The sequence below is a fragment of the Prinia subflava genome, chromosome 2, assembly GCF_021018805.1.
Source record: "Prinia subflava isolate CZ2003 ecotype Zambia chromosome 2, Cam_Psub_1.2, whole genome shotgun sequence".
Lineage (NCBI taxonomy): Eukaryota > Metazoa > Chordata > Aves > Passeriformes > Cisticolidae > Prinia > Prinia subflava.
This window is the reverse complement of record NC_086248.1, coordinates 2,364,392-2,380,500: the sequence shown is the minus strand read 5'-3', so window position 1 is coordinate 2,380,500 and position 16,109 is coordinate 2,364,392. Positions and strand designations below refer to the sequence as shown.

Below are 16,109 nucleotides of genomic sequence, written 5' to 3'. Positions count from 1 at the left end.
GAACTTGGGCAAGTGAAAAAGTTGGAGTTTCTTAAGCAGAGTCCTCCCAAAAAGCTGCAATCCAAGACAAATTGGAAATCATCAAGATTGGTGTTGTGATTGCCACCAGGCTGCAGAAGCCCCTCTGAGGATTCCCATCAATTCCCAGGATTTTGGGGATGAAATGGAAAAGGAAATGGATGTCCTGATACCCCCTGGCAAAGGGCAGAGGGTGGAAAAAGAGCCTGTGGTACTGAAAAGATGCCACCAACTCACTACTCCTCATTAAATCATGGATTTATCCCTCTTGGGCTCCCCAAGGCAACAAAAAGATGATTTAAAGGAGAAATACAATAAAGAAACAAAAACTGCCTGAAATATTTATGAACAAGACACAAAAATATTTTAAAATATGTATTAGGACAGCAGCTCCATTCGATGACCAACAGTTACATGAAAGAATCTTATTCCAAAACATCTTATGATGTTCTTTTTTAGCTGTTAAAATGTATTTAAAATAAAAACAACAACAATGTTCTTCATCAATACTTAATAGTGTCAAGGGCCACCAGAGGATATTTTGCTCATTCCTTTGGAAGTTCTTCCAGGATGGCAGGGAGCTCTGGTAAAGCCAATTTGGGATAAAAGGAGGACAGGCCAGGAAAGCTTTAGTTTTGCCAGGATATGTTAATGCTCATTGATGTTTGAGCTTAAGCATTAAAATCCTACAAATCTATTTATTGCTTAACAAACTGTTCAACAACAAACTAGGGAGAAGATTACACAAATCTCTCCAAATGGAGGATCACTACAGAGGGTGCTGGTTTCCAGCATGAATTTATGAGTGTAAGTTTGGTAGGAGCTCAAATGTGCAGTGCCCTGAGTGAAAAAATCAGATTATTTAGTATCTACATGTGCCACCCTGACACAGTATCAGGGAGCCAGTCAGCTTAATTAATTTATTGAGGAGAAGTTTAAGAGGAGAACTAACTGTAAATTAAAAATACATTTCTAGAGGGAGAAAAAAAAAGGTAACAAAACAATACAGAAAAATGAGGCTCTTCAGTCTTGCCAAAGTTGTTTAGTTTGGAAGGGCAATTTAAAGCCAAAGTATCCAAAATCCAGGTGGGAAATAAGACAATATCCAAGCAACAAAGAGCTTTTATGTCTCGAACAATGCACCTAAAGCCACATTTCATTCCTGAGGGCTTCACTTTAAGGAGATATATTTTCACAGAATCATGAAACAGTTTGGGTTGGAAGGGACCCTAAAGATCACCCAGTCCCACCCCCTGCCATGTGCAAAACCTGCCACTTTAGGGATAGTTTTTAGGTAGCTCCAGGAGATCAATCTTTTCCTCAAGGACAATAGGGAAACCTGTCCATAGGACCTGAACCTCCCCTTCATTCAGGACTGAGATGATAAACATGTTCCTTCTTAAAGCTGGTAAGAAAATTTATTAACCCTGAGCAATCAGAGAATTACTGAGGGTGGAAAAGCCCTCTGAGATCATCCAGTCCAACCATCCCCCAGCACTGCCAAGGCCACCACTGACCCATGTCCCCAGGTGCCACATCCAGAAGGTTTTTAAATTCCTCCAGGGACAGGGAATCCACCACTGCCCTGGGCAGCTGTGCCGGGGTGGAGAATCCTCTCCATGAAGGAATTGTTCTCATCCAGGCCTACTTTAGTAATATCAGTGGGGCAAGACAGAGACTGGAAAAGGCAAATCCTGTGTCCCTGACCAGGTGATCAGGAACACAGCAGGAACAGGAACAATAAGTCCTCCAAGGTAACAGCCTGGCACTCAATGGTGAGACCTGAAACAAAGAAAATCAGCTGATCTGCTGGGAACAGCCAGGAAATCTCTTTTTAAAGAGATGCTTTAATAGAGAGCCTGATTTTAGAACAGAGAGAAGAGCAGAGAATTTGCACCTCTCTGTCAAATGACAAAAATATGTGGGGTTTGGATATGGTTGTGTGGTGCCAAAGTATAAAAAGCCCAAAATCCAACAGCCCAGATCCTGTGTGAGCACTGAGCTGTTGTTGTAAGCTCTTGTCTCTGGAGAACCAGGGTAGATGAGGGCATCTGGAGCTCCAAATGTGTTCAGATGTTGGGCATGGATCATATTCAGGAATTTCCCTCTGGCTGACCGAAGCACCTCGGCGGAGCCCAGCCCTGACCACTCAGGAGAACATAAAATGTCCTCACTGTGCCAGCAGAGCCCAGAGCATCAATTAACCCCAAAAAGCCCCCAAGAGCTGAGCTCTGCTTTATATGAAATGGAAATTTGTGGTGGCTGGAGAGAGCAGGAAGCTGTGATGGGATCCCAGATCCCAGAACGATTCCCAGCTTGAGACTGCCAAGGAATTGAAACACTCTGCCACTGGGAAAGCTGCTGTTTGCCAAAGTGTAGATAACAGGCAAAGAAAAGGCTCTAAAAATCCCTTTCTTACCAACACTTTGGTATCTTCTGATGCACCTGGGTAGGAATGACTTTGTTTTGGTCTTCCTCACGTTCTTTGGCATCCAAGCAATAAATGCTGGCTCTCCTCTGAACGACTGGAATATGGACTGGAATATGGAACCCATGGAAGTGTCCAAGTGAGGTTGGACAAGGCTTGGAGCAGCCTGGGATAGTGAAAATTGTCTCTGCCCAAGGACAGGGGGTGGAATGAGATGATCTTTAAGTTCCTTTCCAGCCCAAACCATTCTGTCATTCTCTGATCAATAAAAACCCAGATTTCCCAGTACTACTTTTTTCTTCAGAAACTCTAAACAAGCAGATTTGTTTCCAAAAAAGCCGATGTTTAATACATTACCTACAGAAAGCTAAAGCAAAAGACACTTTATTTTATTGGCTAAATCAAGGAATTCTTTCGAAGACTCAACCCTCTAATGACTTGAAAGTAACACTTATACACCACTCCTTATCTTCCCTCCATTTAAAAATAATAAAAAAAATGTAATGGCATCATCCGTCAACTTTGCTATTCTCGGAGGATCCCAGGCATAATGGAGATAAATGGCTGAGGTCTCTTCGACTCTTCTCTGCCATCCAGTGAAATTTTAAAGGGCAGTTCATAGCTCTTATTTTTATCATAATTTTTCCCGTGATTTATAGACTTTTCTGCAGCTGTCACTTATTTTCTTATACCTGCAGCAACCTGAGATACGGATTGGTCATTTCCTTCTCCCCAATCAATCCTTGCTGAGTTAAGACTAATAAAACTCCTTCTTCCAGCTCATCATATCATTATTTAGTAAAAATCAATTGCACCATGTCACCCTGGCTTGATGTCATCACTCACTCTAATGATTACATCCATACAGCTTAAAAGTTGCCAGGGGAAAGTAAAACTCTTTATGGCACATGATTAAAGGAGAAAAATGTTAATAGGAAAGAATTTCGTTACCGTGCTGTGCATTGAGAGTTCTGGATGATTTTCAAGGTGCCATGGTGCAGGGAGTATAAATTAAATAGGAAATAGTTTCTTCAGGAGGTTTAAAAGAATTATTGAGCTTGTACGTAATAAAGAAAAGTTTTACACTGTCAACAAGGTTTAGAAAGTTTTCAGTATACGTGGTTTTTAGTGTCAAGGAGGAAACTTTGGTTTTGGTCTTCTTTTGGCACTAAAAGATCCTTGAGGTCTTTGCCAATCCAAACTATTCCATGATTCACATGCCAGAAGCAATACTGATCCTCTAACACTTCAAATATTTTATACATATTTTGAAAAACTAGAAATTGTCAAAGAAAACTTGGTATAGAAGAAAAGTTCCCTATATATTAATTATTTATTAATTCCTTCATATATAACAATGTATAAATGCATTTTTGAATGCCCTTTGACCTTCGAAGGAAGTGCATCATCAACCTGAGCCCAGAAAAAAACTCCTCACAGGTTTGTTTTAGATGAGTGTAATAAAGCTCAAGTATTAACTCAAGTATCACTGGCAGGCAAAAGTGCTAATCCATTTCTAATTATTAATTGAAAATTCATATTTACCAGTAGTGCACAGAACAGATGAATAGAACAGTGAATTATGCACATAAATCATCCTTAATGTCACTAACCTTATTGTAGGGGACTTTTACTTTAATCAAACTTGACTTCACTTTAATCAAAAGTTAAATAATTGGGTTTAGGCAGGATTTTAGACATTTTCTGCCATAAATAGGCATTAGGCTTTTTCAGAGATACTTTCTCCTACAAATCTGTCTGGGAGCTGGATGAAGCTCAGTCTGCTGGAGAAACTCCAGAGGAAGCCACAGAGATGCTCCAAAGGCTGGAGCCCCTCTGGATCCAGGCTGGGAGAGCTGGGGGTGCTCACCTGGAGAAGGGAAGGATCCAGGCAGAGCTCAGAGCCACTTCCAGAGCCTAAAGGGGCTCCAGGAGAGCTGGAGAGGGACTGGGGACAAGGGATGGAGGGACAGGACACAGGGAATGGCTTCCCACTGCCAGAGGGCAGGGATAGATGGGATATTGGGAAGGAATTCCTGGCTGTGAGGGTGGTGAGCCCCTGGCACAGGGTGCCCAGAGAAGCTGTGGCTGCCCCTGGATCCCTGGAAGTTTCCAAGGCCAGGCTGGATGGGGCTTGGAGCACCCTGGAATAGTGGAAGATGTCCTTGTCCAGGGCAGGGGGTGGGATAAGATACTTTTTAGTTCCCTTCCAACTCCAGCAATTCCATGATTCTTTGAACACGGGAAGGGAATTAAATTTTTTATCCATATTTATTGGTTAAGCTGGAACTGAGCTTTGGTTCAGGCAACCAAAACTTACCAAACACCGATGCCTCATTTAAGCCAACTGTGTTGACCAAACCTTTCCCAACACCCGTGGGAGCTCAACCCCTCCATGCCCATGGAAACATCTAAATTTAAGTGGATTTAGTTCAGCCTTTATCCCTCCTGGCTGTGCTGAGGTGAGACAAGCCTGCATGGAGATCTCAATAGCCTTCAATGCCAAATAAAATGCAAGCAGCAGGGATGTGTGGAAGAGACTGGAGGACATGACAGAGGGCAGAAATGAGCTCCACGTTTTGTAACTGCTGGAAAAGAGGAATAATGCCCAAAAGCATCTGACATGGCAAAGGCATTTCTGTTTGGGCATTGGAATCAGGCCCTCATTGCTGATTTTCTTCAGAGATTAACTTTGCTGTGATGTTACCAAAAGCCAGGCAACAACTGATGATGGGGAAAAAATATAATTAAGAAATGCAGGGATTCAGAGTAGTTACCACATGGGCTCAGCTATGGAACCACACAGATTTGTTTTCTTCACGTGCCTTCTCCTTTCTCTTCGTTTATCTGTTCATTAGTGCCTCGCCTTAATTTAGGCATTTGCCAGCACTACGAATCCAAACCCACTCTGTCCACCAGGTGCTGTTGCAATAGTAATAAAAATAATTAGTGATAATAAAAATAATAGTGTTGTCATTTGCTTTTATCAGCAGATAAGCTCACGGGACACTGCTCTCTCAAAACACAGACGAGTGTGCTCTTATAAATATGCACAAGGAAATTGCAGGCAGAGAAAAACAGTCATTCACTGAAAATATTGTTGTTCAGAAGAGAGTCAGCTTTGACCTCTTGTACCTAATTATACACAAAAACAAAGATTAAAAGCCTACTAATAATCACCATAAACTATGATTAATGATGCCACGCTTCAGTGCCTCAGATTTCCAGACCCAAGTACAGTAAATTCACTGTTATTTGAAGAACAAAACAATGTTTGGTATCTCTTTGTTTTGACTTCATCTATTGTTTTCCTTGCCTAAGAATTAGGAGCAATCCATCAAAAAATGCTGCAGAAAAAGACTTTCTAAGGTTGCCCTCTCCTAATTCTACAAACACACCAAAATTTAGATGTTATTCCCACCTCATTCCATCAGGTTCACGGATAGAATCAAGGCATCATGGAATGGTTTGGGCTGGAAAGGACCTTTAAAGATCATCTCATTCTTATATCACAGAATCTTCTGAGCTGGAAGGGACCTACATGATATCATATCATATTTTATATATAAAATATAATCTCATTCTTCCTTATATCCAGTATAAATCTCACCTCCCTCAGGTGGATTCATGTTTCCCACAGTGTCAGAGTTTTAATTTTCAGCAGTTCTGGGTAAATTATCCACACATCCTTGTCAGATGTAAAATAAAGAACCTAAAAGCAGTTGAAAGAGGAATTCAGAACCCAGAAGGGCTTTTGCCCTTGAGCCAGAATTGATTCAGCACCACTCACTTCAAAATGCAAAGTGTTCAGCCCACCTCAGCAACCACTGCTCTGGTTAATAACCCCCTTCATTAAGAATGATGCAGGGAAAACATCATCTCCAAAACTGCAAATGTAGGTCAGGAAAAGTCTATTCTAATTTATATGGATAAGAAGAGTCTAACGTGCAAATTAGGGCACGGCAGCTGAAATTCCTGGGGATGCAAAGCAGCCTAATAACACCTATTTATTTTTAATGCCTGTTTACTCCTGGAGAAACACAAAGAGTGGGAACAACAAAACACAAGATTTCGGTTCAGGAAGGAGATGAAGCTGCATTCTCAAAGTGCAGCTCTGGCAAAGACTTTACTACTTTAAACACCCACAGGTCACAGGTATTTTGGAGGTGATTTTTGGGCAGAGGGCTAAATTAATTGCTGGTGGGATGAGTCAGCATCACTCAACTGCCCCACCACTGGGATTTCATTGGAAAGAGCAGGAATTAGAAGAAAGGCTCCTCTCAAACAACCCAGTTCTACTCTTGAGTGTCCAGCCCTGCAGGAACCACCACACATTTATCTTTATTGTGTCCTGGCACATCGATTTCCATGGCTTTTGTTAATTTATCAACACAGAGCTGTGCTTTATTCGCTTCCTTCAAGAGCCTCCCAGCAATGTCTTTACCACTGATTTAATTAGCATCCCCTTCACTGTATCCTCCGAGTCATTAATGAAAATATTGAGGAGTATTGGACCAAGAATGGCTCCCTGAGGGGTTGGTAATTCTGTTTTGAATATATTTAATATGCCTGGTGACAATAGATTTTGTATTTTTACTGGGTTTTGTTACACCTTGTAATAATGCTGAGACCATCAAGGCTCTTAATAAGGTTTGAAATACACGACAAAGGTGCTTTAATCTGAGACTCACAAATCTCACTCAAATTATAAAGGGAAGTGAGTTACAAAAATGTAAAGGCAAAACATAAAAATGGTTATGTTTTACAGGGAGAGATTATTTTTTTCCCTTTAATCTCCAAATGAAGTTCCAGGTCTGTAGCAGAATACCAAATGTTGGTTTAGGGTGGCTGCAGCATTTTTTATGTGTACAGCTGTTCTTCCACTGGTATAAGTAGACACATCTGCTCATTAGCAACACAATGTCATTTCTAGTGTCTAATTTTAATTATTTGCAGATGATAGATTCCTTATGCAATGTCTAAAAAAAGTACAGGCCTTCAAAGCTGGGGAGAAATAAATATCCCCTCTGCAAGCAAACTGGGTCAGCACAACGAGAAGCAGATATTAATCTGGAGAATTCCTGTATCAGCACCAAGGCTAAATGCCAGCGTGTTTGGAAGGTCACAGGGAGGAGAAATGGCTCCTACATTTCTTCTTTGTCATGGATACACAAGACATATGGAGCGAGAGATGTTCTGAACAAGTCTGGCAGGTGATGAGTTTGTTGTAGGACAGATGGTCCTCAACTGCTGGAAAAACATCAGCCCTGCTTACATTTCCTGCACAAACACAGGCAAGATAAGGACTCGTCCCTGACAGGAAAGGAGGAATGGGATGCCTTACAATGACTTTGCTTCTCTGGGTATTCACAAAGGATCAACAAGGCTGAAGAGGAAATTCCAGAAGCCTCTGAGCAGTGGTGGCCTCAGGTTTGTCCTTCACCCTGTGGTCAGACAGTGACCAAAACTGTGGAGTCCTGGCTTCCTCTCTGCCACTGACTCAAAAAATCCAAACAGAAAGACAGAAGGAATGAAAAATGATGGGATTTGTGGACAACAGGCACTCACCACAGGGAACTGTAGCTGTACCTGAGTTGTTTCCTGTGGGCTGGGAATGATTTGGTACTTTTGAGGAACGTGGGGAGAGGAACTACCCAGACAAGCATCTGGTTTGGACTGTGCTCAGGAAAGAACAGAGCTGAAGGAGGCAAGTGGATTTTTCATTTCTCCCAAACACGTTTTCACAGAATCACAAAATGGTTTGGGTTCAACAGGACCTTAAAGATTATCTTGTTCCTTCTCCTGCCATGGACAGGGACACCTTCCAATAGACCAGACTGCTCTAAAATAAATTAGTTTTGTTGCCTGCTTGACTTTTGTACAGACCATGAAAGCAATAAGGAGCCTTTCTTTAAAGTCACCTTGAACTGGCTGAAATCTCTGAACACAGAGGTCAGGAGAATTACAAGATTAAAGTCCTTTACAGGACTCACATTTGCACCACGCCAAACACTCTCTTCTGGTATCAGATTGATTTTTCCCAAGGTCTGGAGAAATGGTTTCTGGTACCCCACAAAGAGCAGCCAAACTTCCTGATCTGATCCAATGTGACACACTCCTCTCCAACCAGGAGCACAGCAGGGTTTGGGATTGGCTCAGGCACTGCAGGTCGGTGCTGATGCCAGAAGGGTGATCCCACCAGCATTCCTGCTCCTGGCAATTTAAATCCTGGCTGGAAACCACGTTTCGCTTCCATTCATGCAGGGTTAATTTTCAGCCTGAGCAGAGAACTTTGTTATTGCCAGAGTCAACACAAACAAAGAGCTTGTATCTGGCTGAAAGGTCAGGGAGAGAGGAGAAAATCACCCTTTTCCCTAACAGGGAAGTCAAATATTACTTTACAGAAATTGTGACACTGCAGAAGAGACACCAAACTGATGGGCTGAAAGTCCAAGTCCTTCTGTATAGGCAGCAAGGAGGTGCCAGCAGGCAACTTCAAGGGGACAGTCAGGCTTGCAGTCTAAAAAAATATGGAAAGCTCTGAGGACGGCCCTAACAAAAAACCAGGCAACACAGACTTTGCCCTACACCTCTGCAAACATTAAAAAAAATAAAATTATCTACCAAGATTTTTTGCAGTATTTTTGGCACATCCCATTCATCCCTCTTTTCTGTATCAATGACAAAGAAACAACATCTCAAGCACTTGCAGAGCCATCCAGAGCAATCCTCTTACAGATCAGCTCATTCCTGGGAGAGCAGGAATGCTGAGCAGGGCACTGGAGGCTGAGCAGAGATGACAGCCATATGCCACTTGGCAGAAGTCAGGGGGTTGTTTGTTGCTTTTTCAGTCTCCCAGTTCTAATGAATTATAAAATAGAGCCTAAATTAACAGTCAGGAGGACTTTGTCAGGGCCCCACACTTCGGAGATGCTCATTGGGGAGGATCTCTTTCAACTGCTTGATTTGATCAAAGGTTCCTGCTTTTCAATTGACTTCTGTGCACTCCAGAGCTTCCCTAAACAAGAGCCAGGCTCCTTCCCAGGGACAATTTGAATCCCAGTGAGGTGTCAGTCTCTTCTAAAGGACAACTGCTTGGAAAGCAGGAGTTTTTGAATATTAATACACTCATACAATGATGAATGATGGGACTTGCAGTCTGTACTCTCCAGCAACTTGGCACCAACCAAACCAATACTGGAACATCTTACTCTGCCACGGAATGTACACATTTAATGTTTAATGACATCAGAACAATGAGACAAGTCCATTATTTCTGCTGGGGGTAGAAGGGGTGAAATGGTGTTCCCCCAAATTCTGGAAAAAGATAAAACACACTGAGCTTTTGTATTTTTGAATGAGAGCTGTACTCAAGAAGTTCACCACTTGCAGTATGAGACACTGGATTCACCCAAAGATTGTGCAGAATTTCATGAATAAGAAATCTCCTCATTTATCTTCTTAGTCAAAATCTTCTCATTGGCAGACTGAGTCCTGCACTCCCACAAGGCTGCCTGAATAAAACTCACTGTGTGCACATAGCTCAACTTCAAAGGAGAAAAACACTGTAGGTCAGAGAGGTAACTCTCACTTTCAGTGCCTTTACATAAAGCCACATTTCCCACAGCCAGCTAAAAACAGGGAATAGGTAAAAATCAAGGCAAAGAAAAGATCCCAACTTAGAGACCTTCTACTATCCCTACCTTACAAAACAGAAATTTGACACTGCTTCAGGTTTTCCTCAAATCAAGAAATATGAATGAGGTGTGAAGAGCTTCGCAAAATTCTTGGACTGAGATTAGAACAACAACATCACAGAATGATTTAGGTTGAAAAAAACCTCCAAGACTTCCAAGATTAAATCCAATCTCCACCTTGTCAGCAGCCCAGGGCACTGAGTGCCACGTCCAGTTCCAGTGTTCCTTGGGCACTTCCAGGGATGGGGACTCCAACAGGAAGGGGTGTCCTGGGTTGAGAAATGTAACCAAAAATGTGTATTCTATTTTCATCTGTTGAAGTCGGTTGGGAGATATTGTTCTTTATCTCTTGTAACTCTAGGGGTGGAAAGAGGGCAGATCCCTTCTGTTAATGGACACCTGATAACACCAGATAAGGCAGGGCCTCCTTATCTCTTCCTCCACCCATCCTCCTCCAAGGGACATCCCCTGTGAATGGGCCACTGAAGGCTCTCACATGACTGATAACATCACCTCATCCCATTGGGAGATGCTGCACCCAGCGGGAGGAGCCAAAGCCTTTCCACAGGGATAAAACCTGCAATCCCAAACACCAAGGGAGCCTGTTTGCACTGGATTCCCAGAGGATGACTGGATCCTTTCTTGAGGATCATCTCTACTTCAACAGAGCCACATCTGTCACTCTGGGAGCTCTTACTTCGGGCTGCTTCCAACACCTTGACCAACAGGGTGTCAGGTTTGCATTCTGACTCTGTTAGTGGTCTTTTGTACTATTGCATTTGTCTTATTTTATTTTTATTTTATTTTTATATTTCTTGTTGTTTGTTCTCTATTAAATTGTATTTCTGACTTGGAGTCTCACTGGTTTTGCTTTCAAACCAGTACAAGGGGACAGCCCCTTACAAAGTTTGACAGCCCCTTCCATGCAGAAATTCCTCCTGGTGTCCAACCTCCCCTGGTGCAGCATTAAGGAACAACAAAAATACCCAGGTCAAGCAACCTGTGCAAGGCTGGGGCATGCAAAGTCATCTGAGAACAATTCCATCTTTTCCAGGTGGATGCTCTCACTTTTGGCAAATAACTATGGAAGAACCACGTGGAAATTCTCTTTATCCAAGCTTAGATTAAGGTTTGGGGGTGTTTCCACCAAGCACTGCTGTGCCACACAGATGCCTGAGACAGTTGTGAAGGACTCGGCTGTCTCCACGGCTCGGTGTCACATGGAGACAGGAGCTCATTCCCAGAAGGAATTCAGCCCCATTAGCGTGGCCTCCTGCCTGGACTAATTAGGTGATGCTTCCCAGCTGCCAGAAATCCAAGAGTGAATCACACATCTGCCACATCCAGCCTTCTTCTGCAAGCACAGACTGGAACGGTGCTGAACCTCAGTTGTATGAGGATATAAAGACATAATGTCATGATTTTACTTTGGTTTAGAGCCAGAAAGAATCATAAATCCAGCTGATGAGTTTATCTGACCTGTTACCACAACTACTGCACTTCACCCACGGATCAGTGGGCCCAGATAATGAACTTCAGCCATCCCAAAGCCCTCAAGTCCTTCAGGCACTTCCCTGTTCTCTGTAGGCCGCAGGCTGGTCCCAACCACCGCCAAAGCCAAGACTACAGACATGGAAAAAGATTGATTAAGTGGGTGTTGTCCAAATTATTTCACCAGATATCCGTTTCTCATACCTGGAAGATGAAGGATCATAAATTCCTGCCCATCAGTTCCCAGCTCTGGCAATCAGGATGAATCCAAACATATGAGTAAGACACGTGGACCAATTGTCCTGATGTATCAGAACAACCAGTCCATGGGAGTCGTGGAAACCCAGAATGGTTTGGTTTGCAAGGGATCTTAAAAACCATCTCGTTCCAACCCCCTGCCATGGGCAGGGACACCTCCCACTGTCCCAGGTTGTTCCAAGCCATCTCCAGCCTGGCCTTGGACACTGCCAGGGACCCAGGGGCAGCCACAGCTCCTCTGGACACCCTGTGCCAGGGCCTGCCCACCCTCACAGCCAGGAATTCCTTGCCAAAATCCCATCTAAACCTGCTCCCTTTCAGTTTGAAGCCACTCTTCCTGTCACTCCAGGCCCTTGTAAATACTTCTCTCCATTTTTCCTGTAGGCTCCCTGTAGGTACTGGAAGGCCTCAATGAGGTTGCCCTGAAGTTTCTCCTCTCCAGGCTGAAAGAAAGAAGCCACCCTTTGGTGATGGCAAATTTCTGATAATCCAAAGAAAAAAAAAAGAGCAAGAAAAAGATCTAAACCAAAAACTGGAAGGACAGGAAGAAAAACTCTTTCATAAACTCTACAAGGAACCAGGAAGGCCCAGCAGTGTCATTTGAGGGTGGAGATTTGTCTCAGAATCACACAATCCTGGGATGGTTTGGAAGAGACTGTAAAAATCACCTCATTCCAACCCCCTGCCATAGGGAGGGGTCTGTCTCAAGGCAGAGCTCCAAGTTTTTCAGGGATGGTGCAGATGAACCCCCCTGAACACAGTTCTAAGGCAGGGGGTTGGAAAGGGAGGCTCATAAATCAACAGCATGGGCCACTGCACTCGACAGAGTCACAGGATTCCTTCTGACTGGAATCGAGCCCCTCTTTTAAAATGATGGATTATCCCATCTGAAAGACTCGGAAGGACGGTGACGGAAAAAGACTCCAATGTTTAATTACACTGAGGGATGTGGAGCTGTTTCATTCCACAGTGGAACTTTCCAAACCTCAGCTACTGGAGCTCGTCCCGGTTTATCCGGGTGAGGTGCTCAACCTGTCATGAGGTACCTGCAAGGATGACTTGATCATGGAATCATGGAATGTCTTGAGTTGGAAGAGACCCACCAGGATCATTGATCCAACTCCTTGGGGCCTCCCAGGACACCCCAACAATCCCACTCTGGCCCTGAGAGCGTTTTTCAAATGCTCCTGGAGCTCTGACAGCCTCAGGGCCGTGACCACTCCCTGGAGAGCTGTTCCAGTGCCCAACCACCCTCTAAAAGAAGAATATTTTCCTGATACCCAACCCGACATGGTGTTCTCTCTCTTTGATGTGTTTATTCCCAGCACTGGGGCAATTTTCCGGGCTCTATATCCCATTTTTGTCCCCCTTCAAATCCCCAGCAATATTTCCATAGATCCCTAGGATGGCAACAGAGGAACTGCACAAAATGTTCTGATTTCCTGGCCCTGCAGACAGAAAACTCCTGACTCAAGCCCTTTCCACACAGGCAGAAGTTGCAATAACCACTTTGTGCTCAGTGGAAGACACTTATCCACAATAGTCCCTGGATCCCTCTTTGAGTTTCTCTTTCCCGGGATGGCATCACATTTTGGAGGTATCATCTGCAATTTTTTTGTTCCCAGATGCGGTAACAAGTGGCATAATTACGATGGCTGTTCAAATATTGAAATGAGTTACTTGTGTGCAGCGTTTCTGGGAAATGGGAGAAGGGATGAGGTTTATTGGAACTCTATAAACATGCAAAATGTTTTCTGCACACAGTTTCTCATTTCTGTTTGCACAGATGTGGGTCGTGTCAGCACAAAACCTCTGCCAAGAGGGATAAATTAAATCCAAAGGTTTGGATAAGGCAGATAGGTAGAACGATCCACTCTGCACAACATCTCTAAGCCCTTTTTTGCTCTATTTTCTAATCACAAAATATACTCAATATCGCTGAAAAATGTAAAATCTCAGGCTGTGATGAAGGATAAAGGGCCTGGGTAGAAACGAAAGAAAATAAAGTAAAGTAAAATAAAATAAAGTGAAATAAAATAAGGCAAAGAAAAATAAAATATAAAACAAAACAAAATAAAATAAAATCTTAAAGAGCGAAATAAAAACAAAGTAAAAGCAAAATAAAATAATTTAAATAAAAAGGTAAAATAAAATAATAGATATTTTGAAGATGCAAAGAAATTTGCTCTAATTGAAGAGACAAAAGAAATTACAGAATAAATTGTCATAATCAAAGTTGAAGAGAATTTTCCATTGTCTCCCGGGCCACTCTGTGGGAATTTTCCCAGCCCAGGCAGCTGTAAGGGAGGAGGGGCACTCAGAGCTTCTGTGCTCCCATTCTCCCTCTCCCTCTCTTTCTCTGTCAATAAATGTCTGCAATCATATTCCTGAGCTCCAGTGTGATTTCAAGGTTCATCTCTTCCATGCAGCTCAAACACTAATTATCCCAGCTGTAATTAGTAAGATAATTAAATACTGGCTCGCTCATCACTCTACCTTGTGTCGGGTCATGATTCTCCCAGAAGACCTTGAGCAGTTGCTCAAAGCTGATGTTTTGTGGCTCAAACACCACCCGGACGGCCTCGGTGTGCCCAGTTCTGCCTGCAAATTCAAAATAAAATCAGATTTTAGCAGTGACAATTAGCCAGGGCACACTCAGGGTTTTGTCTCTGCAGTTCCAAGCACAGTCCTTTGGTTTTGTTTCATGTTTTCCTAAAAATTCTTTGATTTAGCACGATTTGTACCTGAGGATTTTTGCACAATATTTTATATTTATGTCAACTCTATTTGTTCAGACAGCGCCATCGTGAAAAAAACTATGCAGAGAGACAAGAAGACAGTGATGGTATTACAGCAGTTTATTAGCTTAAAGGAGAAAAAATTAATTATTCTAACAAATATGTAACTGAAAACTGGCAAAATATTTTAAATATTCTAAATAGAGCATTAAAATATGAAAACTTCTGCGTCTAAGATCTCTTGACTGGGTTCTGTTTCTGTGGAGGTATGGCCAAATGATTATTAAATAATTCTCATTATTATAAAATATCAATAATATTGATGATGATAAAAACAAATGGTCAAGGGTGTATTTACACAAGATCACACAAATAATTCCAAACTGTTTCAAAATATCCAACAGGCTCAAAAGTGTCAAAGAAAGCCTGGCTCAACTTTAAATTTTATGACAGCAGAAATACGAGGAAGATTAGCAGATGTTACAGCACTTAAAAAAACATCATTCCTATTTTTCAGCTACACTTTGGACAGAATTTTTTCATTTCTGATGTGTTCATGACTCACAATATTATTGAAAGATACAAATTCTGAAGAATCTGGACACATAATTTACTTAAATTTTAACTAATGGCAATATTGATGAGTGCTCAGAGTTCTCAGGTAAGAGTCCACTGCACAAAGTGCATTTTATGTTTTATATATTTCCATTTTATAATTTAAAAATTAGACATTTTTGTTGTCATTACATATTCTTGAATGGGGAAAAAATCCTGCCCTTCAATTAAATCACAAGAAGTAAATATCTAAAAATAAACTGGATCTGCCTTTTGGTAGATCCAAATATGCCTTCTGCATATTAAGTTCCTTGATCACATTAGGGAGGTTTTTATTTAATGTACACCAGCACAAAGTCCAGATTTATTCCACTGATTTCAACAAAATCAAGGAATTCCACAGAGGGTGAATCTGGCCCAGTGATGGCTCCTGAATGAGCTGTCTTGAAACAAGAAAAGTCAGATTCTGTGAGTAACTGAGGAGGGTTCAGTAGAGACGTGAGGAGAAATTTGAATTTATAAAGAATGGACAGAAATAAAAAGGATGCTGGGAAATATTAAAGAGCCACAATGGGGCAAAGTGTGACAGCATTTTGTCAGTTAATGGGGCACCTGAAACAAAACCTAAACGAGGCACAGAGGGCTAGGCCAGCTGATGAAAGGGATTTGAAAGACTGGGATTAAAATTAGTCTGGAATGCAGAGGAGTAAAGGAGGACACATCTGGGATATCTGTAGTCTAGATTTGATAAAATCAAATTGCTCCCTCTCTCAATGTAACAAAGATCCCTTCAGGGAGATGAAAGGAGAATATCCAGGTTTCCTTGGAACTGGAGTGAAGCCAGGTCCCCCTGTCCTGCAGGATGTCCACAACTGTGACCCAATTCCTCTCTGCCTTTTACAGTCCAGGGAAGCACCTCATTAC

The 16,109-nt window shown here is 42.3% G+C and overlaps 1 protein-coding gene across 2 annotated transcripts in view; it reads right to left on the bottom strand.

The window, feature by feature from the left end:
• MSRA (methionine sulfoxide reductase A) overlaps window positions 1-16,109 on the bottom strand; it is a 239,589-nt gene that overhangs the window by 85,415 nt on the left and 138,065 nt on the right. For both annotated transcript variants that reach the window (XM_063423133.1, XM_063423140.1), the window contains exon 4: window positions 14,389-14,493. In XM_063423133.1, the coding sequence (XP_063279203.1) occupies window positions 14,389-14,493 (105 nt within the window). The remainder of the gene's footprint in view (window positions 1-14,388; window positions 14,494-16,109) is intronic.